Source organism: Chrysemys picta, unplaced genomic scaffold (genome assembly GCF_011386835.1).
Source record: "Chrysemys picta bellii isolate R12L10 unplaced genomic scaffold, ASM1138683v2 scaf289, whole genome shotgun sequence".
NCBI lineage: Eukaryota > Metazoa > Chordata > Testudines > Emydidae > Chrysemys > Chrysemys picta.
Window position 1 is genome coordinate 1 of NW_027052996.1, and position 26,498 is coordinate 26,498.

Below are 26,498 nucleotides of genomic sequence, written 5' to 3' on the forward strand. Positions count from 1 at the left end.
TCCCCCAGAAGAGTAACCCTAATCAATGAGCCTACCCAAAGTGATGGGCACATCTGATAACATTGTGCCTCTGATTCCTGTACTGAACTGGGGAATGCACATTGGAAAACATCATCCCAATTGTACATACAAACGGATGGGGTCTAAATTAGCTGTTATCACTCAAGAAAGAGACCTCAGAGTCATTGTGTACAGTTCTCTGAAAGCATCTGCTCAACATGCAGTCAAAAACCATAACAACATGTTAGGAACCATTAGGAAAGGGATCGATAATAAGACAGTAAATATCATTATGCCACTGTATAAATCTACAGTACCCCCACACCTTGAATACTGCGTGCAGTTTTGGAAATCTTATCTCGAAAAAGATATGTTAGAATTGGAAGAAATCCAGAGAAGAGCAACAAAAATTATTAGGCATATGGGACAACTTCTCATACAAGGAGAGATTAAAAAGACAGGGACTTTTCAGCTTGGAAAAGAGACAACTAAGAGGGAATATGATAGAGAACTATAAAATCATGACTGGTGTAGAGAAAGTCAATAAGGAAGTGTTATTTAGCCCTTCACATAACACAGGAACAAGGGGTCACCCAATGAAATTAATAGGCAGCAGGTTTAAAACAAACCAAAGGAAGCATTTCTTCACACAATGCAGTCAACCTGTGGAACTCCTTGCCAGGGAGATGTTGTGAAGGCCAAAAGTATAACTGGGTTCAAAAAAGAATTAGATGAGTTCACGGAGGACAGGTCCATCAATGGCTATTAGCTAACATGGTCAGGGATGCAACCCCATGAGCTGGGTGTCTCTAAACCTCTGACTGCCAGAAGCTGGGGCTGGGACTGTCCAGCAGGGGATGGTTCACTTGACAATTTCCTTGTTCTGTTCATTCCCTCTGAAGCATCTGGCACCCACCACTGTCAGAAGACAGGATACTGGGCTAGATGAACCATTCTCCTGGGGGATCCAGGATAGCCACTCTTCTGTTTTATGTTCTTAGCTGATTAAATAGAAATTCACCTTTAGCATCCTGGGAGCATAAGAACCAAGAATGCATTTGTGACACTGGCAGACCAGTCAACCTGTGTATGACCCATAATAACTTAACAAGAGGCGCTTCTACTGTATCAAGACAGTTCACTTGCATGTGAATTTCAAAGAGATGTGTTAGACTAGCAATCATCAACGCATTCAAAAAGGAACTATAGAGGCTACGTGTATTTGTCTGTGTTTATCTATACCCGGTTAGAAGTTTCGCAATGTAACCAAATTAGCTTGTAGATGCTAATTCCCTTTCATGTCTTAATTGCCTTAATTATGTATGCAAGGTGTTCAGTTAACCTTAAAATAAAAACAACAAGGAGTCCGAAGAAGTGAGGTTTTTACTCACGAAAGCTTATGCCCAAATAAATCTGTTAGTCTTTAAGGTGCCACCAGACTCCTTGTTGTTTTTGTAGATACAGACTAACACGGCTACCCCCTGATACTTAAAATAAAAGATGTAAGACACTCCAGGAAACCAATCATTTCTACATTATCTTCAGCTTAACTATCTGTGTTATAATGGAAGAACGGCTAATTAACTTATGTGAAGGAATGTAACTAGTTTACTGTGTTAATAGAATGAGAATAGCAGATTATCTTCAAAGCAAAGTACAACAGGTGATCTGCATTGGGGGAAGTTCCTTCTGTGACAATTTCTGTGAGGTAGGCTTGTCAGCCTGCTAGAATAGTTATAAAAGAGAAGGCTCGGGCCTGAGCCTATCATCTCTAGTCTGCTTAAACTTTGAACAGGGAAAGTGTAAGCCATAGGACAGAGATTTTCCAAATAATCATTTGGAATAACCTGGAAAGTGCATGGAAAAACTAACAGACTTTACATCTAAGCTGCCTTTGGATTCTGATCCGTTGGGATGATTCCAGAGAGACTTTTACAAACCAGCAGTTTATTCCATCACTGTTGTGATCTTGAACTATGAACATTGAAAGTCACTTGTATGGATATTGATCATTTAACCATTTGTAACTCTCTTCTTTCTTTTAACAATAAATCTTAGATTTAGTTATTAAGGACTGGCTGACAGCATGATATTTGGGAAAGACCCGAGATTCATGTTGACCTGGGGATAAGCATCTGGTCCTTTATGATCAGTGAACCTCACATATGGTGAGCCAGGTTTTCAGTAACCCCTCACTATATTAGACATAGAATATCAGGGTTGGAAGGGACCTGAGGAGGTCATCTAGTCTAACCTCATGCTTAAAGCAGGACCAATCCCCAGAGAGATTTTTACCCCACTTCCCTAAATGGCCTCCTCAAGGATTGAACTCACAACACTGGGTTTAACAGGCCACTGCTCAAACCACTGAGCTATCCCTCCCCCTTCTTCTAAGACATGGATGTTTAGATGGGAGCCAAGGTCTGGACTGCCAAAAGGAGACTGCGTTTGGCATCTTGTTAACTAGGGTGGGAGCTCTTCTGTTGTTGACTTGGTGAATCTAATTAGAGAATAAGCCATCAGTTTGGGGGATTGTCTACCCTCTACTTCTTGCAGTCTGCCCGGAGTGTGGTCACAGCATTGTTGTGTAAACCTCTCTCTTCTGGAAGCAGAGGGGATCTTAGTCACCTTGAGATCCCAGCTGCTGCCCTGGAAGAGTTTGTCATGCATTTGCGTAGAGTGTCAGATCTGATATAAGCAGGGAAGTCAGCTCAAGGAAGAGTAAGAGGCTATACTCACTGTGCTATTAACTGTCTCTTGATAGGCAGTCAGCAGCTGGGTGCTGGCCTGCAAGGCCCTTTCTCTCTCCCACTCCTTCTCTGAACTGACCCATGGCCTTAGTAGCTGTTGGTAGAGCAGAGGAATGGACAGAGTTAGTACCAGAAAATCCCTCCCAAAAGTTCCTCTTAAACAGGTTTAATTGTCACTAAAATCCCTCTCCAAAGCATCTGACCTCGGTGTAGCAAAGGAATCACATGTCTAATGGAAGAGCCTCTTAGATATACAAGTCCCAGGGACCAGATTCACCTCTGGTGATTGAAGCCAAAGGAGGTACATGAGAGATGAATCTGGGCCCGTGTATGTGATGTCTGCTGTAGACTGTCTGATGGGAGCTGTCTAGCACTTTGCATGCTGTTTGATGTCTGCTGCTGTGGTCTGTTTCCTGGGCAACTTCTCCCACGTCGAGTGGCAAAATGACAGAGAGGAGCATTTCTTTTTACTTATTTGAATAAGAGCAGAGACGTCCTCCCAGCCCAGCTCCTTTTATAACTTCATTTTTATACTGAAGGTGCATCAAACTCCCCACCCCTCAGCTCTTCAGGATATTCTGTTCATGTCTGAGGAACAGGAAGTCTCCTCTGAATGAGTTTCCATACACAGGGCTTAACTCAATATTAATGAATTCCTCTTCGAAGAAGAGATCAGTTTCAACTGGTTCTCTTGGATTTGGCTACTGCAGTGGTGATTTTCTTGCCGGTCCAAGTAGTGTCAACTCCATTGTAAGAACTCGATCCCAATCCAGCCCTGGCATAAAATGGCATAGCTTCCGTGGATTTCAATGGGGCACATGCCCACTTATCACAAGGAAGAATGTAGTGCTTTCTCCCTAAAATTAACTCCGTTGTGGAAAATTCCTCCACAACTGAAGCTTGACCCCCTAAATCTCTGACTCTTCCCTGCTGTAACACAAGAAACAATCTCCACCGCCGTTCAATGGTCTACTCACTTCAAACATTTCCTGGAACCAGTCTGCGGTTGGTTCTTCCTCCAGCAAAGTCTTCATTAGCTTGCCAAGGGCTTCCAAGGACCCTACGTACAGTGACTGAAACCAGAAGAGAAGGAGTGAGGCTCATCACAGATCATTTGTGTGTGTGGGCCGGGGAAAGCTAACCATAACCTTGCCAGGGAGGCCATGTGTGACTGCCATCACCCAGTGCCTGCTGGGCAGAAATACAGTGGATGGTGCCAGAGGAGAACTGTTGTCACGTACCTGTATATGCAGAGCATCCTTCGCTGTCTCGCCTTCCTCTTTTGTCTCCTCCAAGGGAGGAAGGGGAAATAAACTTTTGAAACACTGATCAAGGAGCTCACGGTTTTCCTCCAGGGTCAAAGATGGTTTGAGTTTGCTGTCAGAAGAAAGAGAGAAAAGTCATGCATTAGACTCAGTACCACCTCCAAGTAAAAGAGTGGGTCCAATGGCTAGAGATTGCCCCAGTCTAGACCCCAAATGCAAACAACCCTTCACTTTGCAGCTGAGCACCTCTTTACACCGCTATTAAGTATTGGCTCATCTAGAAGTAAAGCTAAAGCTTCAAGTCCCCTTTTTAGAGAAACCCACAAGCTTCCTCCCCCCTGCCAGCTAGCCAGATACCTCCCTCCCCATCTGAACTCTTCTCCATTGTACTGCATGGCCCACAACCTCCAGTCTTGTGTCTTTCAAGCACAAACCTCCAAATGGACACATTCAAACCCTCAAGAATGGAAGTTCTGCTGGTGAGCAGCATGTGAGCCAAACCCCGCAGGCATCAGACTGCTCCCAACCTGACACTCCTGAATTAACAAATAAGAAGTCATCACAGTGCCAGGAAATGTGGCAGAAAATAGCCTACCTCAGATGTCCAATGGCAAGAATTGCCTTGTAGCGAACTGGAGATGCCAGGGAATCCAGTGGTTCCTTTTTAATGAAGTCCTGAAATGCATTAATAGGGACATAAAAATGGGAAATGGATTTGAAAGGCAGAGAGGTCTTCCTCTCTCACCCTGAAATAGGGCCATATGCCAGACCTGTAATAAACAGACACCGGGCTCAGCAGGCTCTCTGCCTCTGAAATGGACCGTAGGGCCATCTGCAGGCTATACGGAGGACAGAAAGATAACTCACCAGACACAAGCCATTCCTTCCAATTACAGCCCACAATATGTCAGCATCCCTGCTGAGCTCAGAGTGGACCCAGCATTCGGGTGCCATGCAGGTAGCTCATGAGACTGCAGTAGTACAGTCACAGCCAATGGATAAAATAACATCTCCCTGGAAAACCAGTCTTATTGCATTACAACAAACTCCTTTGTACTTCAGTCCTCAAAGCTCCTAATCACTCACCAGCATGTAGCCAAGGAGCTCCTGTTTGTAAGAGAATTCAAACTCCTGGGAGTCTCCGGTCTCCAAGATGGCACAGCTAATCTCCGTGACATTCTGGATGAGGGTTAATTTTAGGTACATGTCCTACATAATCCAGAAGGAGAAACAAGAGGATGTGGATGAGAAACTGAGAGGAGAACCAGAGTCCAGAAGATAAAGATCAGGAATTAAATCTAGCCTCAGGAGAGGAGAGAGGTGTCCACAGACCCCAGAAGGCAGAGGACCCCAGCTCTGCACCCACCTCAGAAGAAAAGAAAACCCAGGTTCATCAAATAAATCCAGGTCCACTTACACCAGAGCAACCAGAACTCCTGCCTGATGTAGCAAGGAAATCAAGCTCTGTGCAATTTAAACAAGCAACTTGTGTATAGAAAATGCAAGACCTGAGAGCAGATTATTTAGAATTTACCTTGTTTGTAACAGTGATGCCCAGCACCTGAAAAACGAAATGCAAAACAGCTCTTAGCAATGTATGTCCAACATAACACACATCCTCAAAATGTCCTGGCGGGTGAATATGGAGCAGAGAGAAATTACTATTGTTAAATCTTCCAAAAGGCAGGAAATGTGTCCAGAGGGAGTGTTTTGCAGAGGTCAATATCAGGGGCCACACTACATAATATTTGCATTTGTGAACTACTAGAAGATATCAGTTTGGTTCAACTGTTTTTGACAATGCCTAAGTGAGAGTCTCAGTCAGACAGGGCAGAATTGAATGGCAAAGTGACGTGGAGAGGTTGCACGGAGATGAGAGTCAGTGCCAGCAGTCAGACACCTAGGGAACAGAAATAAGGAGCACACAGACAAACAAGACGACAGATAAGAGGTAAGGGAAGTAGTGTGTCCAAGAAACAGAGTGACAGCAAATCAACTAAATACAAGCTAGCACTAGTCTCTCTTGGGTAGCGAAAGATAGCACTAGATACACATACATATTAGGGGAGTTAGAGTGTTATCCTGAATAGCCTGAGTCTGACCGCATCTGAATTACTGTGTAGCTGTGGTCTACAGAATTTCAGAAGAATATAGAGAAACTAGAGAAAATACAAAGAAGAGCAACAAAACTGATACAACATGTGACAGCTCACGCTCCGTCCATTACAGTTTTAAATTTGAGTTATGTGACAAATCATTGCTCAAAGGAGAGTTTTAGAAAATACAAGCCCTCTCTCTATAAACTCAGAGGCAATGCTATAACTTCAGGGTAATGCCCCTAACACTTATCACACAAAAGCTCTTACCTGACAACTGGCTCTGTAATGGTGAAGGATGTTCCCTGTGATGTCTGCCTCTACTCGGGAGAGAAGCTGGTCTTTTGGAGCGTGAACAGCCACGTTGCTGTATGTCAGCATCAGGGTGCTGCGAGTCTTGCCTCTTTTTCCACGGTGGTAGTCCTAGACAATCGGAAACGTCACTAGAGACAAGTTCTTGTGATTCATTTTGCCTTGGAATTCTGATCTACTGCTGACTGAGGAATTGCTCACAGCAGCAATGGCAGTTTGCACTTGCAAAGCTCTTTTCAGCCAAAGATCTCAAACCACTTGCAAACAGTATTTAAGCAATATAATAACTGTGTGAGGTAGGGAGTTATTAGTATCTCCATCATTCCCACGGGTCACTCTGACACAGAGAGCCTAAAATGCTGAGCATAGAGCAGTGAAGTACACGAGAGCTTAGTCGTTGACACTGGTGGGTACAAGATCAGGTGCTAAATGTCTTGCCTAAGGCTGCACAGTGAGTAAATGCAGAGCCGGCAGTGGAAGCCCAGAGGCCTAGTCTCCTGCTCTATCCTTCAGATCAGTGGTTTTCAACCAGGGGTACTTGTGTACCCCTGAGGGTCTGCAGAGGTCTTTCGGGGGTATATCAACTCATCTAGATATTTACCAGTTTTAGAATCATAGAATATCAGGGTTGGAAGGGACCTCAGGACGTCATCTAGTCCAGTGTATCTACCATCATTTTACAACAGACTGCCTGCAGTTAAGCAGAGAGGAGCACAATCTGGAGCTGGGGTTCTCTCAAATGATTTTTATCATCTGATGTCTCATGGCTTGAGCGCCCCTCCCATGCACAATGTGTGGGAACTACATCAGTCGCTTGCATGGAAAAGACATCAGACGATAAAAATCATTTGAGAGAACCCCAGCTCCAGATTGTGCTCCTCTCTGCTTAACTGCAGGCATCACGTAGAACGCATACATTGGGGGACAATGCTAGCTGACCAGAGCAGACACTACCGCAGGGTTGCTGCCCCTGATTTAAAGGGAGAGGAAGTTTGAGAGAAGCCCCTGGCTCCTTTACCTTCAGGCGGCCGATGAACCCAGAAATCTTAACCTTGCTCATTGCAGCCCCAAACTCCTGAAGTGCGTTCAAGGTGAGGTCCAAGTGGCTCTCAGCAGACAATGCGAGGATGGAAATGACTCCCTGTCACCCAAGAAAAATACTGGTTAGGATCTAACCAGGTGCCTGATAGACCCCACGACTCCATTCCTTTCACCTGAAGTGGTGTAAAGGGCCAATGAGGCCTGAGACACATGGGGAGCGGGGGCTGAGTGAAATAGCAATGAAGAGGATATGAAGCAAAATGGCGTCTGTCCCAGGCCAACTCAGAGCTGAGCCCCACAGGGAGCATTCAGGGATTACTTGGTAAAGTGGGGAGAGGGACAGAGTCCTCACCTCTCTCTCAGGGGCTTCCGTATAATCTGTTGTCGTCAGAAATGTATTAATCTGTGATTTAACATGGACCAGGTCCTGACAAACTGCTAAGGACGTTCCTAGCGCCTTATACAGGAAACTCTGAAAGAAAGAGACCAGCCCTGAGATATCAGTAACACAACGTGCCTGTCAGTACAGACCCAGCTCAGAAACACTCAGGAAGGAACACGATAGCCAAGTCCAAGCATCCAGACCGCAGAAACATCCCATCATCTAGCCCAGCCAGAGAACCAACAATGCAGTACAGACAAGCAGCCTGTCCAAGCAAATATTGGAAGGGTGGGCGGGCGGGCGGGCGGGCGGCAAGAGAGCAGGAAACAACTAAAAACAAATTTTATATGCAGAATAAAATATAAAGTAATGAAGCCTTGAGAGAAGCCTTATGCAGCCCCCCAGTCAGAATTTCAAGGGAAATGAACTAGAAACTAAGCCTTAACAGATAACAAACCTTCTCTTTGGAGGGGCTGGCATAGCCGGCCATCTGCTGGCTCAACTCAAGGCTTATCTGGCTGCTCCAGGCACTGTCGCCTATCATCTCCAGAGATGTTCTTAGGAACTGAGTGTAAAACAAGAGTTAAAGCAGATGGTTAATTGCAAGAATTTGGGGGTTGTTGTGGGGTTTGTTTGTTTGTTTGGTGTTTTTTTTCTTCCTTGTTCTCTATTGTAAACTTTCCAATATTCAGGTGTCATGGGAAGATTATTTCCCTATTGACAACTATAAACATCAACAACCCAGACTTCCTCTGCCTGTTGTTCTTTAACCTTTGCCTGATGATTCCTCTCAGTCCCCAAACCCAGATGGACAGTGAATTGGAGAATGAGATGGAGCCAAGAAATCTGACCATTGAGGAGTGATTTTATAGTGGATGGAGAATGGGTCTAATGAATTTTGAACAAAGGGCCCTGGACTATGAAGGACCAGGTACCTTCTCTGAAGTGTTATGGACCCTTTATGCCACCTCCCGAGGGTCCCCACGATTGTGAGGTACCTCACTACCACCTGCCCTTAGCATGAGGAAGCCTTCTCTGTGCCTGCCAGGTGTCAGCTCCTGACTCTGCCAGCCACAGGAAACACAAGCACGCCCTTCTCACCCCATCCAGGCTCCACTGTCCTTCTACAGGTAAGCAATCAGTCCAGTCCAACCGCCGAGCCCTCTGTGCATCCCGAGAATGTCCAGCCCCTGTTCCACTGGACACTCACAGAATTCATAGGTTTGCTACACACCATGTCACCGACGTCACCTCAGCATCATCGCTCCATTTAACACACTTAGATACGTTTAGAGTGAAAACAACTATGCTTCACTTCAATACGTTTATAGTGAAAACAAGTAGAGTTTAATTCACAAAGGACAGAGATTTGAGAAGCAGCAAGTAAAATTAATGTAACCAAATGGTTACATAAAAATAAAATCATAACACACTTCTAGAGCTTAAACTTAGATAACCAAACATTCCCCTGTCTCGCAAAGGATAGCTCCCCCAGATCTCTCTCCCAGCATGAAACACCCAAACCAAATGTGATCCTCCATTCATGAGACAAGCGAGCTGGCAGTTCGTCCAATAGGTGAAGGATACCTGGTACAGGATACCTCTGGACCTCCAGATATAGTTCCAAGCATCCATTGTCTTCACTTGTAAACGGGGTATCCCCTATTGTTTGTTTGTTTTTCTTTTATCAAATCTCCTCTGGAGACTTTGCAATCACTTGATTAGAATGTTGCTCTATTGATTAGCATCCACTGTGAAGAATTACTCATCTACATACAGCCATTCAGGCAGATAAGCATCTCCTGCCTGAAAGAAACTTATTGATCACTTTCTGGTGACCAGCCCCTACTCACAGACCTTAAAAGCATACATTTCAGTATACAACCATAACGCCTTATATATTATCCATCCAGTCACTGTGCTATGATTATGATGATCTGTGTGGCACAGGTATCCAGTAAAGGCTTTACATGACACCCTTTGATAATATGGAGATCAGATCCAGGGAATCCTGGTAATCCTATGCACTCCTGTGGCCTCTGCCACTGGGTACCCAAAGGATCTGGGGTCACACCCTCAACTCCCATTGAAGTCAGCGAGAGGTTAGTAACTCTCAGCACTTTGCTGTTTCAGGCCCGAATTTTGAACAGCAGCCAGGAAATATCAGAAACCTCACAAGAGAACCTAATCTTCTTTGATTTTTTAGCCCAAAGAATTTCAAATGAGGCTGGATCTGGAATGGGAAATTCTAGAGTGTAATCCAACCCCAAATGGAACTCCAAACCTTCTGGGGCTTATTTGTCACTAGATCCTGTCCTTTCATTTTCAGCGCTCGCCATAAAAATGTTCCTTGTCTGGATTTACACGAGGCTGTAAAGAGCTCTTTCTGACCAGAAAGGCTTCTCCGTGAGATACAGTCACCAAACCTTGTCTTGTCGCTTTTCCTTTTTGGGTTTCTCAGAGCAAATTTTCTTTTGAGTGGCAAATAGAAAAAAAGAATCCTTTAAATGTCCCCCAGTGATGCATTAGCACCATTAGCATGCTGGTTTTCTGGTTAAGTTTTGTGCTGTTCCCAGTGGTAATACAGAATTATTTATAACTAGAGCTGGTTGAACAATAGTAAGTCCATTTCACAAAACAAGTGGGATTTTTTTTGTTTTCTTGATTTTTCAACACACAAATGAAAAGTGAAAAAACAAAAAATATTTTGCTTTTCAAAATCAAAAATGACCATTATTCAATTCTTTGTTTTCCCTCTTTCCTTCCCTTTATCCCTGGTCCCCTTGCTGGTTTCCCCCTCTTCCACTTCGTGACTGAAAAAGCTGGAGCGGGGAGGAGACAAACAGAAAAGCAACTGGAAAAAAAAAACCCAAAATCAACTTCAGTTTCAAAAAACTAAACATTTTCTATTTGGGTTGGGGTTGCTTTGTTTTGTGTAAAAAAACATACAAAAAAAAAACCCTGAAAAATTTGAAAATGTCCCATGAAAATAAAAAAGGCCATTTTTCACTGAACAAAAGTTGCAAATGAAATGGTTTGACCAGCTCTGCTTATAATGTATAATTTATCATTATTCTTTCCCCAGCTGATACATTTGGAGGGGGGAGGGAGGGCTGTGACAATACAGCTGAAAGCCATCTTGTACCTGAAGCAGCATGTGCTCCCACTGTTCATGGTCGAGGGAATTCTCTTTGTTTCCTATAAAGGAGGAAGGAAAACAATAATGTCACTTAGGTTAGCAAGAAGAGTCGTCCCAGGTATCTCCTTTGCAATCAGTCCTTCTAAAACTCCTGGTCTGCCAAGCTGTAACGTACCTGGGCTTTCAAGGCTAAATGGGAAGTGGTGTGCCGAGTCTTCATTTATTCACTCTGATTTAAGGTTTCGTGTGCCAGTAATACATTTTAACATTTTAAGAAGGTCTCTTTCTATAAGTCTATAATATATAACTATTGTTGTATGTAAAGTAAATAAGGTTTTTAAAATGTTTAAGAAGCTTCATTTAAAATTAAATTAAAATGCAGAGCCCCCCGGACCAGTGGCCAGGACCCAGGCAGTGTGAGTACCTCTGAAAATCAGCTCGCGTGCCGCCTTTGGCACGCGTGCCATAGGTTGCCTACCCTTGGCCTACACTGATTGAAGGTTTTTTTTCCACAGAGGTCAATAGATCCATACCACTGTAAAATTGGTGAAAGACATTTTTAGGCCCAGAATACCTAGATTCTACAAAGGGCACCCACTTGGCCAACCTAGCTTTTATGGCTTGGGTTTCCTTACAGAAAGAAAAACTCTGGGTTTTTTAACTGAATCACCCTTGAACGTAAACATGGGGTTTAATTTTCAGAAAAATTCAGTTTCCAAAATCAGACTATATATGTAACTCCAAAATATTTCACTAACCTCCAGCTTCATGTGTATTCACCTTCCCAACTAATAACCTAACAAAGGTGTGGGGGGAACTGCTGTAGAATTTCCATTCAGCTGAAACCTTCCTGGCCTGATTCTGCCCTGATTGAATTGGCCTCAGTGGTTCAACTCTGGCTTTACCCCAGTGGTTCCCAGTTATCCAGGTGAAGGAAAAGTGAGGGCCTAGAAGCCCAATTTCAATTCCCCACTGTTCCCATGTACTGCAGCAGGAATGGCACAACACATGTCAATAGGAAGCTGCATTTTGTGGCTTCCCTTCTATTCTCCATGGACCGCACTCCTCCTAACTAGCACTTTACCTTCAATGTACTGCAGCAGAGGTGGGATCTTCAGTACCCACATCTCACCCACTGCTGCGTGGATATTGTGGTGCAGGGCCTTCAGTAATTGCAAGGCAGCACATCCATGTCCTTCTCTTTCATAAGGGGATGAGGCTACTACCTGTCAATGAGAGAGAAAGAACAGGCTAAGTTTTGTCAGCACAATACCAGTTTGTTCCTGAAGGAGGGAATAGGTCAGAGTCTCTCATTGTGGAGACCGTACAATAGAGTTGTTGCTTCTACTGCAGTGTCTTCCTGAAGAAGCAAGCATTCTAGCTAGTACGAGGATGCAGAACAGTGTGTCTCAGGAGAGGGTGGAGAGAGAGAGACCCAATCATACACATTGCTCAGCCTGTCTATAAGCATCTAGCTATAATACCGATTTTTACAGTTAACTGTCCCACTTCACATTTAGCAGAAAACCTATTTTCATGGTCTACTTACCAGGAGTCGCGCCAGCAGCCCCTGGGGTGTAGGGAGTTTCACTAGGGAAAGAAACAGAATAGTTTTAATTATGCCAGTCTTTGCAGAGAGTCCTGCCAATGTTATTCACCTATCCATTTCCAACGTGCCCACCAATGTTGAATACAGCTGATAATAATTTGCATTTCCATAGTGCTTTCAGTCTGAGCATCTCAAAATGCTTTACAAACAGGAATGAATTCCGCCTCACAGCACCTCTATGAGGTTGGCATTAATTACTCCTTCATTTCACAAGTGGGGAAGCTGAGAGAGAAAGATCAAGTGATTTCCCCCAAGGTCACATCAGAATTTTGGTGGCAAGCTGGGAACAGAACCCACATTTCCTAGCTCCCTCCCATGGCCATGTTGTAATCACAAGACCATCCCTCATTCATTTTAGCCTCCTGATTGCAGACGAGAGAACTGGAGCAGACTGAACCTGTTCATTTCATAGTGTGCCTGGAGAGAATACATGAAAGAGTTTCTGTTATAAACCTGGTCCACTGTAGTCGAGGCAAGCAGCTTCTTCTCCTTCCTGCTGCTTTTTCTCAGCCAGTTCCCTAAGGCATCTGCAGAGAGGCTTCAAAGTACCCGTGTACTGAGCTGGCACCACATACTCCAGAAGCCTTGGCCATAACACCTGCAGAGAAGAGCGAGACTGTTCAGTACCCAGCTAGTTCCATTCCCCCACCTCCAGTATCCTGCTGTCTGAATCCCTCCCTGTCATGTAGCTTCTCCTTTTATTCCTCACTGACCCTTCCCTAACCTATCACCTCATCTCTCTCTCCCCAACATCTCACTCTACCTGGCCGGTGCCCCCGCACTCTGTCTTTTAAATACACTGCCTAGTTTGGTGAATCCTCTTTCCCTGCATTAGAGCATTATGGAGCTATTTAGATAGCACCAGAAACTCACCCAGAACTTTACAGACCTATATAAGGCACAGTCTCAGCCCCAATATCTGTTCAAATCCAGGATCACCAAATCAGAAGTATTCATGGGGGATCTAAGGGGAAGTTGCACTCAGACAGTAGAAAGAATTAAAGGAAGATCTCTGCAACATGATTCCTTCCAGTTAAGTTGCTTTATATCTTTTCTCTAATGTGAACCACTTACTCCATGATGAAGGGGCCATACCATCCCTGACATGAATTTGATATGCTGTTCCTCCATTATGCTGACTGTGCAAAAAGCTTCCTTGTGGAGAGGTACAAGGAACGTAAGGAAGAATGTCCCTATTTCAAGAAGCAGTAGCAACAGGTCACTTACTTGGGTCATTCCACTGACTGAGGTGTCCAGACATTGCAGGATGTCAATGCACAGGGTTTGGATAGTGCTTTCTTCCTGAATAGCCTGGATGAGAAGTGTTGTACCCTGCTGTGAGATAGCTATATAGAACTTATTAGCTAGTAGTAAGACACTGGCTATAGAATCAGTGTCCTTCTCTTACGAAGCCATCTTGAACATTGACCTATGCCTGCTTTTATATTGCACTGGAAGTGCACAAACGTCTGAAGGAAAGAGAATAATAGAAACTCCCAACTGGTGGGTCAGATCCCAGGCTTAGGAAAACCCTAAAGTGAAGGGAATGATTCACTGAACACAAAAGAGTTTCCCCAACAGTGTTCAATTTTTTTAAATTTGAAAAAAACTGTTTCATCTTTTTATCTCTGAGGAAAAACATTCAGCCTCTGCCCAGTGGAAATAAATATGCAGAACCAGCAGGATCCACTCTGTTTGTTCTGATGCCCCAACCAGCTTGGTCATTCTGTGTGTAGTGAGTGTGAGTCTATCAACAACTTACTGTAAAGTTGAACTGTTTCTGTTAATACATATCATGGATCCAGTCATGGAGCACAAAGTGTCTGGAGCCCCTGGCTGTGTCCATGGATAGAAATACGGATTGAAGATATTTTTAAACTAGTACATGTAGAGTAGAGTATGTAGTGAGGGAAATACGCAGCAAGCTTTTCCAGACTCCTGACAGTCTGGGATGCAGCCTGCATAACCTCGGTGTTTTGCTAATAGTTTAGGTATGCTTCAACAGCCACAGAATTGGGCAGCATTATGTTCTCTGGAGAGTCTATTGAAAACAAAAAGATGTGCTTCCTTGTACAAGAACATTTCACTGAAAAATGGTGTTTTCAGCATTTTCAATGTCTCATCAGAGGTTTGAGTAACCGAGATAACTCTGTTAGATGTAAAGACCCAGTGTGAGATTCTGATCTCTGTTACACTAGTGTAAATCCAGAGTAACGCCACTAAAGTCAGTGGAGTTACCTTGACTTTACACCAATATAACTGATCAGATTCTGGCTCTAATCATTCAGTCCAGCTGTCCTTGAGTCACAACTCCCACGGAAGGCAAGGGGAGCAATCAGCATTCAAGTGTGGTAGGACCAAGTCCTAAGTGTTAAGAACTCTCCTTACCAGTTTGCTGGTGGACACACTGAACTCGCGGAAAACATATGCTACCATATCCCATGCTGCACAATTCTCCACACTTCCTGAACTGAGCAGCCTCCTGATGAAATGAAGAACTGCCTTCCTCACCTGCAAGGGTAGAGATTACACACAAGAGTTCTTGTTATCCCTTCTGCCTGAAATAGGAGATAGAATATGAGAGTCCTTATGCTTTTGAGTTTATCTCCTTAGATTATAAACGTGGATACATTTAACACTGGCAGGAGAATGACATGCCTTCTCTAGTCTGCAGTCTCTCCTCTGGATCTGAATGAAAGCTCCACCCAGATATCCATTCATCCCATATCATTGAAAAAAACTGAAATATTTCACTGCTCCACACACAATCTTACCGTAGCATTCTGATCACTGAAAGTGGATTTCACTGCCTTCACAATCAGAAACTTTTTAACTCTTGTCTCGGGCACTGAAAGATAAGGAGAGGTATACAGTACTTCTTTGTTCCACTCACTCACTTTCCACATTGGAATTAATCCTGGATTTCAAAGGGCCCTATTTAAGAATAGTACCGAGCTTCTCTCATCTACAGAATCAGTGGGACAAACATAGGACCAGACTCTGGTCTCAGTTACACCAGTGTAAATCTAAAGTAATTCCACTTCTATAACGAGTGCCATCATACTACCATGATGGAAATATTATAAAAGCGTTAGATAGACTGAGGTCATTGAAGTTAATCTGTGTTTACACCAGTAGAACAGAACTCAGAATCTAGTCTACAGTGTAGAATACTGACGAATATCGAGTCAGGAGTCCTATTTTATTTGTATCTGATTATTGTTAACATACATTAGCCCCAAGTTAACTTCTGTATTTGAAGTTGAAAAATATCTTGGGCTACATTCAGCACTTAGTTGAACCTGTTGATTTCTGGGTGGCCATAGGGGGGTAACTTAGGGCAGCATTTGGTCCCTTAGTGGAGATCCAAACCACTGGTGACTGTGTGTTATAGAGACTCTGTGCCCCATTTGCAGAGGCGATGAGTCTGTTAGAGCCCTGCCGTGCCTACAAAGCCTTGGTTCTTTAGCTCAATCTATAGTAGCTCATGCTTTTAGCTCTGGATCAGGGCCGGCTTTAGGCCGATTCCCCCGATTCTCCTGAATCGGGCCCCATGCCTAAGAGGGGCCCGCATCCCACACCTAACAGGGCCCCGTGCCCAGTGGCCTTTTTAATTTTTACTCACCCAGCGGCGCTCCGGGTCTTTGGCGGCACTTTGGCGGCGGGTCCTTCACTCCCTCCGGCTCTTCGGCGGCACAAGCGAATGAAGGACCCACCGCCAAAGACTCGGAGCGCCACCTGGTGAGCACAAGCCCCACGAATCGGGCCCAGCACTTCCTAAAGCCGGCCCTGCTCTGGATGTCCCCAACTCAACCCTCAGCATGTCGGCCAAGAGGGCAGCTGGCACAGTTGCTCCTGTGTTACTTACAGTCGGCGCCAACAATAGCTCTGAGCAGATTCAAAGAGGCCACACGAACAGCCTCATTCTCAATCTCCAGCTGCGAGTGCAGAAATGCGATCAGATCATCAGGAGAAGAACGGGCTGCAAGGGAACAAATCACGTCCTCACTGACAACAGAACTCTTATTCTTACCAGACCTGACAAAGGAAGTTACAAGGAAACCACTGTGTAACTCAGAGTCTCTTCCCCTTACCTAGCAGAACGACACAATCCAACAGCTCTGCGTGATTTTCCGTGCTGAGCGGCTTAGCTTGAGAACAGATCTGTGGGAAGAAAGGAAAGGGTAAAAAAAAACCTAATCAGAAGCAATTGAAAAGAAAATGTTCAATGAATTTCTAAGCTTCCACTTCCTACTTGTCCAACTAGAGGTCTGAACCCCAGGTAGATGGTACTGAATGCCCAGCAAGAATCAAACACAATGACCAATACATTCGATAAGAGAAGCTAAAGGGTTTTGAGCAGCAGAGCTGATCGAATCAAGACACAGCCACAGTTTTTACTATACAACTCTGACTCCCCTGATAATCGGCTTATGTGAAATTACTTTACAAACGGAGCTGGAGATTAGCTAAGAAAATGAGACCGCTACCTGCTTACTCCCGAGCCTGCAGAAATCAGTAAGGCATGAGGAGGTGCCCAGGCTCTGCACTATCATTCGATAGATTTTTATTGTTAATATGCTTCAGCTCTGCTGGGCCTAAGCTCAAGGGATCCAAGCAAAACCACCCCTCACCTGGACGTGCAGAGCACTGCAGATGGCTTGAAACTTCTCTTTAGGTAGAGGGATCTTATATTCACAAGAGACCTCCAAGAGCTGGCTCAGACTCTGCAACAGAGGGTGAAAGTCAGATGGTGGCACTCACAGGAGCAATATGTAGTGACTGAAGCAGCTTCAGGGGATTCCTCGATTCCAAGGCTGGAACGGATTATTGCCATTGTCTAGTCTGACCTCCGGTACAACACAGGCCATAGACCTTGCCCAGAATAATTCCCAGAGCAGAGCTTTTAGAAAAACATCCCAATCTCAATTTAAGAACAGTGAGGGAGAATCCACCTCGGCCCTTGGTAAATAGTTCTAATGGTTAATTATCTCACCATTAAAAATGTACGCCGTATTTCCAGTCTGAATGTGTCTCGCTTCAGTTTCTAGCCATTGGACCAAGTTTCTCTGCTAGACTGAAGAGCCCATTATAAAATATGAGTCCTTTAATCACTGTGGCTCTTCTGTCAATATCCTCTCCAATTTATCAACCCCCTTTTTGAATTGTGGGCACTAGAACGGGACCCAGTGTTCCCACAGTAGTCACACAAGTGCCAGATTTAGCGGTAAAATAACCACTGTACTCCTACTTGAGATTCCCCTTTTCATGCATCCCAGCTTTAGCTTTTTTGGCCACAGCATGAGTTCGTGTTCAGCTGATTATTCATCATGACCCCCAAAATCTTTTTCAGAGTCACTGCTTCCCAGGACAGCATCCCCCAGCATGTATGTGTGGCCTAAATTCTTTGTGCCTAGATGCACAAATTTACATTCAGCCGTATTTAAATGCACGTTTGTTTGTTTGCGCCCAGTTTACCAAGTGATCTAGATCACTCTGAATCAGTGAGCTGTCCTCTCCATTATTTACCACTCCCCAATTTTTATCTCATCTGCCAACTTTATCAGTGATGATTTTATGTCCTCTGCCAGCTGATTGATAAAAAAGGTGAAAATCTAATTCCTTCCTGCATCTAAACACTTTTCTCCTTTGCTGCTTGAAGCTTCCAGAATGTCTCTGATGCCATCTACATATTTTACTATGTTTAAGCAGTTGTGTAGTGCCCTGATGCTATCAAACAAGTCCATGATGCGTTGGTTCCCTCCAAATCATGGGTATTTCAACCCCAAAAGTGACCACATACTCTGTGCCGGAAAGCTTCAACCATCAGAGATGGTGAGTAACTATCACTACCAAGTAGTTATAGCTGTCTCATGACTTCATTTACAACTGTGTAGCCCCACTGAAGAAAGAATATGGCCCATTACTTCTTGCTCATGTGGTACTGAGGTAGATGAAATAGAGAGACAAGGGGAGTGAGACAATATCTTTAATTAGATTATCTCACCCACCTTCTCGCTCTAATATCTTGGGACCAACATGGCTACAACAGCACTGCATAGAACGGTAGATGAAATAGACAGGCAATGCTTTTATATTGATTTAGTTATATAAGCCAAAGCAATCACCCTCAAGCCTCCTTAGTATTAATTTTCAACCACTGACAGTTGGGTTTGGTATTGACCAGAGACAACATATGGCAGCCCCTGCTGTGAGGAGTTTATGATCTAAAATAGAGACACAGAGTTGACAGGATGTACTGGGAAATCACAAGGAGGGAGTATCTTGTTGGGGAGTGGGGCAGGTGTTCTGTTTTTTATCTCCTTATCATCCTCCCCAAGAAACAGAGGATGCTTTTCATAAGAGGCATTTACCTACAAATCTTGTTGCCTGGGTCACCGTGTGCATCAACCCAGAACTCGTGTAGATATTTATTATCTAACAAGTCACTGTCTAAACCAGGAAACCCCACGGGCAGCAAATTCCTTATGCAGTTCATACATGCACACGCATAGACAGTTACCTTAATGAGGGGTACCTCACCTTGGTGACGTGAAAAACATCAATGTCCTCCTTATATTGCTCAAGGAGCCATGAGATCAGTTCAAATATCCGATCGTGATGCTCCTCTTTGTGTAGCAGGAGGCTCATCATGGGACCAAGGGCTTTGATGACGGCCTGCTTGAGCTGCATAGATGAGAGACAGAATTTATGTTCCTAAGAATTCATTCAATATCATCCAATGGGCACACCTTTTCTACTTCTAATGAGTGCAACTTCCCTTGTTCCACTGTAGGAACGGCCCTATCTCAATATTTCCTGGTAAAGAACCGGGATTCGTAGGGTTGGTTTCAGGATTATATTCTAATGCACTTCACAGCTATACCAGGGAAAATATTCCCCAGATTAGTATGCATTCTCAGCCAACTCAAAACTGCTGTAATTCCACTGGGGTGAATGGACTTATACCAGGAATTAATTTAGCCCACTATCCCGTGTTCATCTGCACATTAGGTGCATAAAACTAGAAGCTATGTACACTGTGTGCAGACAGAATTTCCATGATGTGGTGACATTATAAATATATGGGGTTTAGATGTTTTACATGACACTCTGTTCCATCCAAAAGGACCTACCATTAAATGCCATCATCACAGAGAGTGACAGACACATAGAATTTAACATTACAATTTCTGCTAAAGGTTTAGAAAATCAGCAATTCTCACCTTCAGCTCCTCACATTTCAGCCAGTTGCTGGTCACATGACAATAGAATGGAAGAATTGTATCGAAGAATCGCAATGTACCCAGGCTGGGGAATGTGTTCTTATCCCAGTTAGACAAATATAGATTTATTGCCCTTGACCATTTTTCCAGAACTGTATGGAAGGAGAGAAGACGGGCAATGTGAAAAGGACGTATTAGTAACGAGGAGAAGTTGCTTTATCAGTGAACTCAGCCAGGCCTAAAGTTTACTACAATTCCATGGCAGCTACTGCTTAGTTCAGGACTAGACGCTGAAATCCCATATCAATTTGGAGCTATTTCTCTTCCCCCCATTCCATGTCTTGTTTCTGAAAAGGCTTTTACATTTGCAGCTCTCTCAATCTTTTTTCAATTACCATCATTTGAAGACAAATTTTTTCTCCCTTCCTTGTTACCTCTTCATTAGAGCTGGTTGAAAAAGCAGTTTAAATTAAATTAAAAATCTTTACTGATAGGGTTTTTTTTTTCAAAATTGCAAAGTATAAAAATCATTGATATTTTTCAAAAATCAAAACAATTCAGCCACCTCTTTAGCTGCTCCAAAACACTGGATACACACTTCCTGATCAAAATTGTCATTGACATTTTTCAGGTTTGTTTTTCATCAAATTTGGAAAGAAAAATGATGGAAAATATAATTAAAAATCAAAATATTTCAACCAGCTCTCCTCTGAATGACTCGCGTCCTCTGCAGTTATTGTTTAGTTAACCCTAACACTGTATGATTTCATCTTGAGTTACAGTTTGTCTGAAAGATGTTCAGTGCCCCTAACATCCATTGGCTTTACTGGGATTTGAAGGTATTGGGGAGCACTTTGCCCTAAAAGTTGGTGTATCTAGTGTCCTTGCTAAGAAGAATTAGGCCCCAATCCTGTTCTCTATGAAGTTGATGGCAAAATTCCCAGTTACCTCAAAGGCACAGGATTAACCCCTTACTGAGCATCACCTGAAAAGCAAAGGAAGAGAGAAGTGGAGAGGAAGAGAAGATAGAGAAAGAGCGTGAAAGGAGATGATAAAGAAACTAAGGAGAGAGAATGGGTGGAGGAGTGGGAAACAGGGGATTTTTAGATGTTCAGTAATGAAAACTGCTCCCTTCACCTCCTCCCCCAGGAGCCTCCTGGCAGATGGGCAGCTTCAGCCTTTGTGTGTGTTTATTTTAAATGATATCCATGAGTCATAAAGGGCCTGAACTTACAAATGCTCAGCGCCTCCTGCAAAGTACGGAGCACTCTCAACTTCACTGAGTGCCACGGGAGCCAAGGAACACAGCACTTGGTGCAATCCAGGGCAGGGAGCACAGTTCAGGGCCTGTTTGCAAACTTGGCCAGTCACTTCAATCTGTACCAAGACCCCCTCAATATCCATTTTGGGCACCTCCAGTAAGTGCTGCACTTACCACCACAAAATGCTTGTCTCAGCCTGCTGTCCTTGACTAACCCCAACATGGAGAACATGCGCTTCAGGGTCATTCCCACATAAGGGATACACTTAAGTGCTGCAGAAAAAGGCCAGAAGAGAAGGAAGAAAGATAATCAGCTGCTCTCCGCCTTCTTACAACACACTTAGAAACACTGTGGGGCAGGATGCTATGGGCTCCGAGGCCATTTTGTGCTGCGTAAGCAGAGCAGAATGGCTTTAAAGCAGCCATTGAAAGCCAGTGGGGGATTCACCCTGAAGAGGGGAATCCTCCACCAGTGTACAGCTGTGCCCGATGGCCAACTCACTCCCAGAGTAAGGGGAGAGAGCACTGGGGCGGGATGAGAAGTGGGGTGGAGAAGAGCTCCACTAGACCTGATCTTCCACTCATTCCCATCCTCAAAGAACTTCAGTCAGGGACATAAGTTAGAGCTTGCACCTCCGTCTGGATAGCTCATGATCTGGAAGCCAAGAACTAGCAACAGCAGTTAATCTTGTGTCTCTCCCCAGACACACCCGCATGCACACACGCAAACAGAGCTCTGTTTAGCTGTAACATTTTTAGGTAGAGAGAGTAATCCCCTGTCCTTAAATGAAAGACAATAACTTTGAAACAAAAGATGGAAGTTACCATACCATAGGCTGATGACAGGTTGCCCAGTGTAATGAAAGTAAACTCTTCAGGCAGCCCCAGTAGTTTCAGACGACACTGCAGCTCGTACATCACCTCATAGAAATAGCAGCGGGCCAGGGTCACTAAGGTGTTGCTAGCTGCCACTTTTAGTTCATTTGTTGCTTCCTAAAAAAAAAACCAGAGAGAGAGAGAGACTGAGGTGACTGAAGCCGGTTGCACTAGCCAGAGTTGTTTATATGAGTCAAGTCCTTATTTCTGTGCATAAGTTGTGAATGAACCTCCCAACTTTCTGTGGAGAGAGTCATTAGTCTTGGGGCTTTATACTGCTACTTATCGCGATAGTATCAGAGCGCCTTCCACATAACATCAGGATCAATAATGAAATCCCTAGTAGACTTCAGGAAAGACTTGCTCATTAAGAAACCATAGGCCCGTCTCTGTGTCTGATATCATGTGTCTCGCGTCCTGATCCTGCAAAGCACTTAAGCACATGTGTAACTTTTGCATGTGAGTTCTCCCATCCTATGCATGTGCACAAGTGCTGTCTAGGACCTGGGCTTTGGTCTGGAGGAAGGTGTGGGCCTCTAACAGGAGAATCTATTTTTGTTTCAGTATATAGTTTACCCTCCCAAAAAAGAGAGTTTTAATTAGTTAAAGCTTTCGCTCCTTTGATTAGTATCTCGGGAGAACTAACTTACCTGAGTCTCTCTCATGTGGTTTGAGGCCAGGGTTATTATTTTGTTCAGTAGCCTACTCTCTAGGCCCCCAATGTCCTGCTGTAATACTTTCTCCAGGACACAGTAAATGTCAACTCTGTCTCGCTGCGGACAAAACATAAAAGAGAATAAACAATTGGAAAAAGGTTTTCTTGATGACCACACAGTAATTTGGCTAATAAGCCCCTGCCCTAAAGAGTTTACAATCCACACATGAAATGACTAGCCCAAGTCTTATCATAACAGAGCAGGTCCGTGGCCAGGAAGAGAATCCATGTCTCCTGAGTCATTATCCAGAATCCTAGCCACGAGGCCAGCCTGACTCCTCAGCCTGCATGCTCACACAAGTCAGCCATTGGTTTAATTGGTGTCAAACATGCCATGCCCTCCACAATCACTGCATTTAGCAGCACTTCAGAAGCAGCCGAGTAATTTACATATTTTAATCTTCCTGGAGAGAAAAGAGCCAGAATAAGCGCCCTTCACTGCCCCCTTAGCTAGTTTCATTTATTTAAAACAAACAATACAAATGAGCACCTCGCCCTTGCTCTATCCACTCCAGACAGAATTTGTAAATTTGTAATTACAAAATACCCAACTCCCGCAGTACGTCCTCAACAGTTCCTAGGGGAAATTAGCTCAGCAGTTAGATCTACGTTGACAGTCGCACACTCGAAGGTGTCTTTTATGAGGCCCATCAGTGTAGAAATTCACAGATGATACTAAATATGGAGGAGTTGTGGTATCAGCTGGGACAGAGAAAAACTAAAGAGGGACACAGAGAAATTAAAAACCTGAGCAGAGAACAAGATTCATTTCAGAAAACTGCCAACTAGCACATCTGGAAAGGAGGTAGAAGTAACTGACATAATGGGAGGGAGAAAAGTGGGAAGCAACAAGTGCCCTGGGGGTGACAGTGAAAAACAAAGTCAACACGTATATGCAAGATGTGATGGCTCCCACAAAGAGCCATGTGGGTTGGGTCTTTTACACACAGGGATCATGGTACAAAGCAGGAAGACACCAGTTCCTCTCTGTTCAGCTGAGGTGTGACTGCATCTGGATTGTTGCATTTTCTAGCACCACATTCCCAGAGAGCTCAAGAAATTGGAAGTAATTCATGGGGGAGCAAAAAAAGAATGTAGGGGGGTGGCGGAATTGAGTTCTGAATAGAGCCCTGCAACCTGACCCAAATCCTACGGGACCTGACTACAGGCGTCAGGGTCAGGTTGGATGAGAAAACCCCTCTTGGGCTCGGGTCAGGTCGGCTCTCCTCTTTTAGCCCATGGGATCGGCACAACCGTGACCGCATGTTCCTGCCAACCACCACCTCCTTTCTGCTTGGGGCCCATTTAGGTTGGGCTTAAAAATTGGGCCCAAGCAGACCTCTACTTCAGAAGACAGCCTGAAAGAGCTGCCTATGGCAGATGCGGCCAAGGGATGACTATGAGGGAGACATGATAATACCATACACCTCTCTGAAGGGTGTGAACACCAAGGAGGGAGAGGAATTTTTTAGTATAATACATTTAGGTAAAATTAGGAGTAATGGGATTAAACTAAAAAAAGACATACAATTTAGACTTTAATAACAGGAAAAATGCCCCAACTGTGAGACAGGTCTATTAGGCTATGACATAGTCTTCCTAGGAAAGTGGTGGAAGCTCAGTCATTAGGGGATTTTAAAATTAGTTTGGCCCAAACAGTGAAAAATGACTGCTGGGAATTCTCCTGCATTTAGGGTTACCATACATCCTCTTTTTCCCGGACATGTCCGGCTTTTCGGCAGTCAAACCCCCGTCCGGGGGGAATTGCCAAAAAGCCGAACATGTCCGGGAAAATGGCGGCTCTGCTCCTCCCCTGACTCTTCGGCTCTGTTTAAGAGCCGAGCTACCCGAGCGCTACCAGCTTCGGGCAGCCCCCGTGCCTCCGGACCCTGCGCCGCCGGAGCCCGGGAGGGGAAGTGCCTGGCTGGGGGCGCAGGGTCCGGAGGCATAGGGGCTGCCCAAAGCCCGAGCGCTACTGGCTTCACGGTTTGCCGGGCAGCCTCTAGATCCTGCGCCCCCGGCTGGACGCTTCCCCTCCCAGGCTCCAGCTGCGCTGGGGAAGCGCCGGCCGGGGGCGCAGGGTTTGGGGGCTGCCCGGCAAACCGTGAAGCCGGTAGCACTGGGGCAGCCCTTTCCCCGTGGCTGGGAGTGGAAGGAGGGGGGGCGGAGTTAGGGCGGGGAAGGGGCGGAGTTGGGGCGGGGCTAGGGGTGGGGAAATGGGCGGGGCCAGGGCCCGTGGAGGGTCCTCTTTTTTTATTTCTTAGATATGGTAACCCTACCTGCATTAGCAGGGAAATGGACTGGATGCTCCAATAGGTCTTTTCCATCTCTGTCTCCTGTGAGTCTCTAAATCTATGTGACCTGCATGCCAAGGTCATAAAGCACTTTGGAATGTTCAAAGCCAATCAGATCCCTTGACTGGCTAAACATTCCAGTGGTTCTGCTTGAAAAGGAATGCTTCTGCAAACTGCAATCATACCAGAGAGCTCCACTGGGGAGAAGCTCCTTCCCTTCATTTTTAAATGGAAGGAGGATTTGTTTAATTGAAAATTGTCTCTGATAACTTATGAATACATAGGCACTATGTAATTCAAGTAATTAATCAAATTAATTAACATAATTAATTGAGTAATTCAAATAATTAAAGTACTAGGAGGCCAAGTTCAGTTCTGAACTGAACTGCTTATCTTGGCCTCCTAGTACTTTAATTGAAACTAAAATGCCGTCTGTGTTGGCCCTTAATAGAGAAATGGACTTTGTTGGATGCAAGTATTAATAAATGGAAAAAGGGGTCTGAATATTACTCCTAGGGGAATTCTGCACTACTGCGCACGTGCATAATTAATGAGCCTAGGATTTAGAGCAGGGAGTCAGTTCACTTGGGTTTTATTCACATTCTTTTACTAACTTGCTAAGTGGTGTTGAGCAAGTAACTTAATTCCCTGTGACACAAATCATCCATAAATGGGGATAATGCTTACCATTCTCACAAGGGTGCTGTGAGTCTTAATTCATTAGTATTAGGTAAGTGCTTTAAGAGTTTTGGATGAAGATGCTAAAGAAGGGCAAAGTATTATTGGTAGAGCTTCCTGCAAGTCCTATAGTGTACTTTTACTATATCCAGCCCATGTACTCCACTGCGTGTAAAAGGACAACGCTCTCTTTATAGAGCATTATATCATCCTGATCTGTAATAACAGCATTTTGCATTCTGAGTTTATGCCTGAGGACAGAAGGGTGAATACTGATTATACTGATGGTGCGCCAGGCCAAGTTCTATCCTGAATTACCCCCATGCATTCCCCTATACCCCCATGAAGTCAGGTAGAATTTGGTGTGGACACATGGAAAGCAGATGTAATTTCATGAAATTGCCCTACCTCATCCTGTTGCAGTTTCTCTAGCAGAACTGTCACAACGCTAGCCAGCTCGGTCTCAGCAATAAAGGCAATCCTGAGGGCAATTTTGCCCTTATCTTGGTAATCCATATTTGCCAGGAGGGAAACAACCTCATTATAAACACCTGAAATTAAATAAAAGGATTCGGTTGGTTACCACTGATAGTAGAAATTGATGCCGGCCTCTTTAATTCACTGTCCAGTAAAGATTCTGCAGGACCCCAAACACTGTGAGAAGTAGACCTGGGAATCATGTAAATCCTTTTCCTTGCGCCTGATGACCAGGTTTGTTTGCTGAACTACCCAATGTGTTTGGGGGGAAATCATAATGAAGAAAATTTGCTCCTTTCAAGTAGATCCCCACATAAAATAATCTTCCTTTCCCTCTTTACTATCATTTCAAGAGTTTTGATTCCATACAGAATAAT

At 44.3% G+C, this 26,498-nt stretch overlaps 1 protein-coding gene across 1 annotated transcript; it reads right to left on the bottom strand.

Annotated features, from left to right (window-relative positions):
• Positions 1-2,703: 2,703 nt before the first annotated feature.
• Positions 2,704-26,160, bottom strand: LOC101947396 (maestro heat-like repeat-containing protein family member 2B). Its single transcript, XM_065579432.1, has 26 exons — positions 26,053-26,160; positions 22,608-22,730; positions 21,912-22,074; positions 21,256-21,354; positions 19,821-19,972; positions 19,138-19,281; positions 17,229-17,321; positions 16,689-16,758; positions 16,463-16,576; positions 15,369-15,442; positions 14,983-15,105; positions 13,822-13,905; positions 13,048-13,192; positions 12,535-12,575; positions 12,070-12,211; positions 10,992-11,044; positions 8,304-8,411; positions 7,817-7,936; positions 7,442-7,564; positions 6,382-6,534; positions 5,550-5,576; positions 5,102-5,224; positions 4,611-4,690; positions 3,992-4,127; positions 3,728-3,823; positions 2,704-2,844 (listed from the first exon to the last, which is right to left on the bottom strand). The coding sequence occupies exons 1-26, from the start codon at positions 26,158-26,160 to the stop codon at positions 2,707-2,709; spliced, it is 2,832 nt and encodes a 943-aa protein (XP_065435504.1). The 3' UTR covers positions 2,704-2,706.
• Between the last annotated feature and the right edge of the window lie 338 nt (positions 26,161-26,498).

Coding starts and splice junctions, on each gene's coding strand:
- LOC101947396 (XM_065579432.1), bottom strand. CDS start 26,160: ATGGATTACCAAGATAAGGGCAAAATTGCCCTCAGGATTGCCTTTATT. Junction 21,355..21,911: donor CAACCTGTCATCAGCCTATG/GTATGGTAACTT, acceptor CTTTTTCTGCAG/CACTTAAGTGTATCCCTTAT. Junction 7,937..8,303: donor CCAGCCCCTCCAAAGAGAAG/GTTTGTTATCTG, acceptor TCTTTCTTTCAG/AGTTTCCTGTATAAGGCGCT.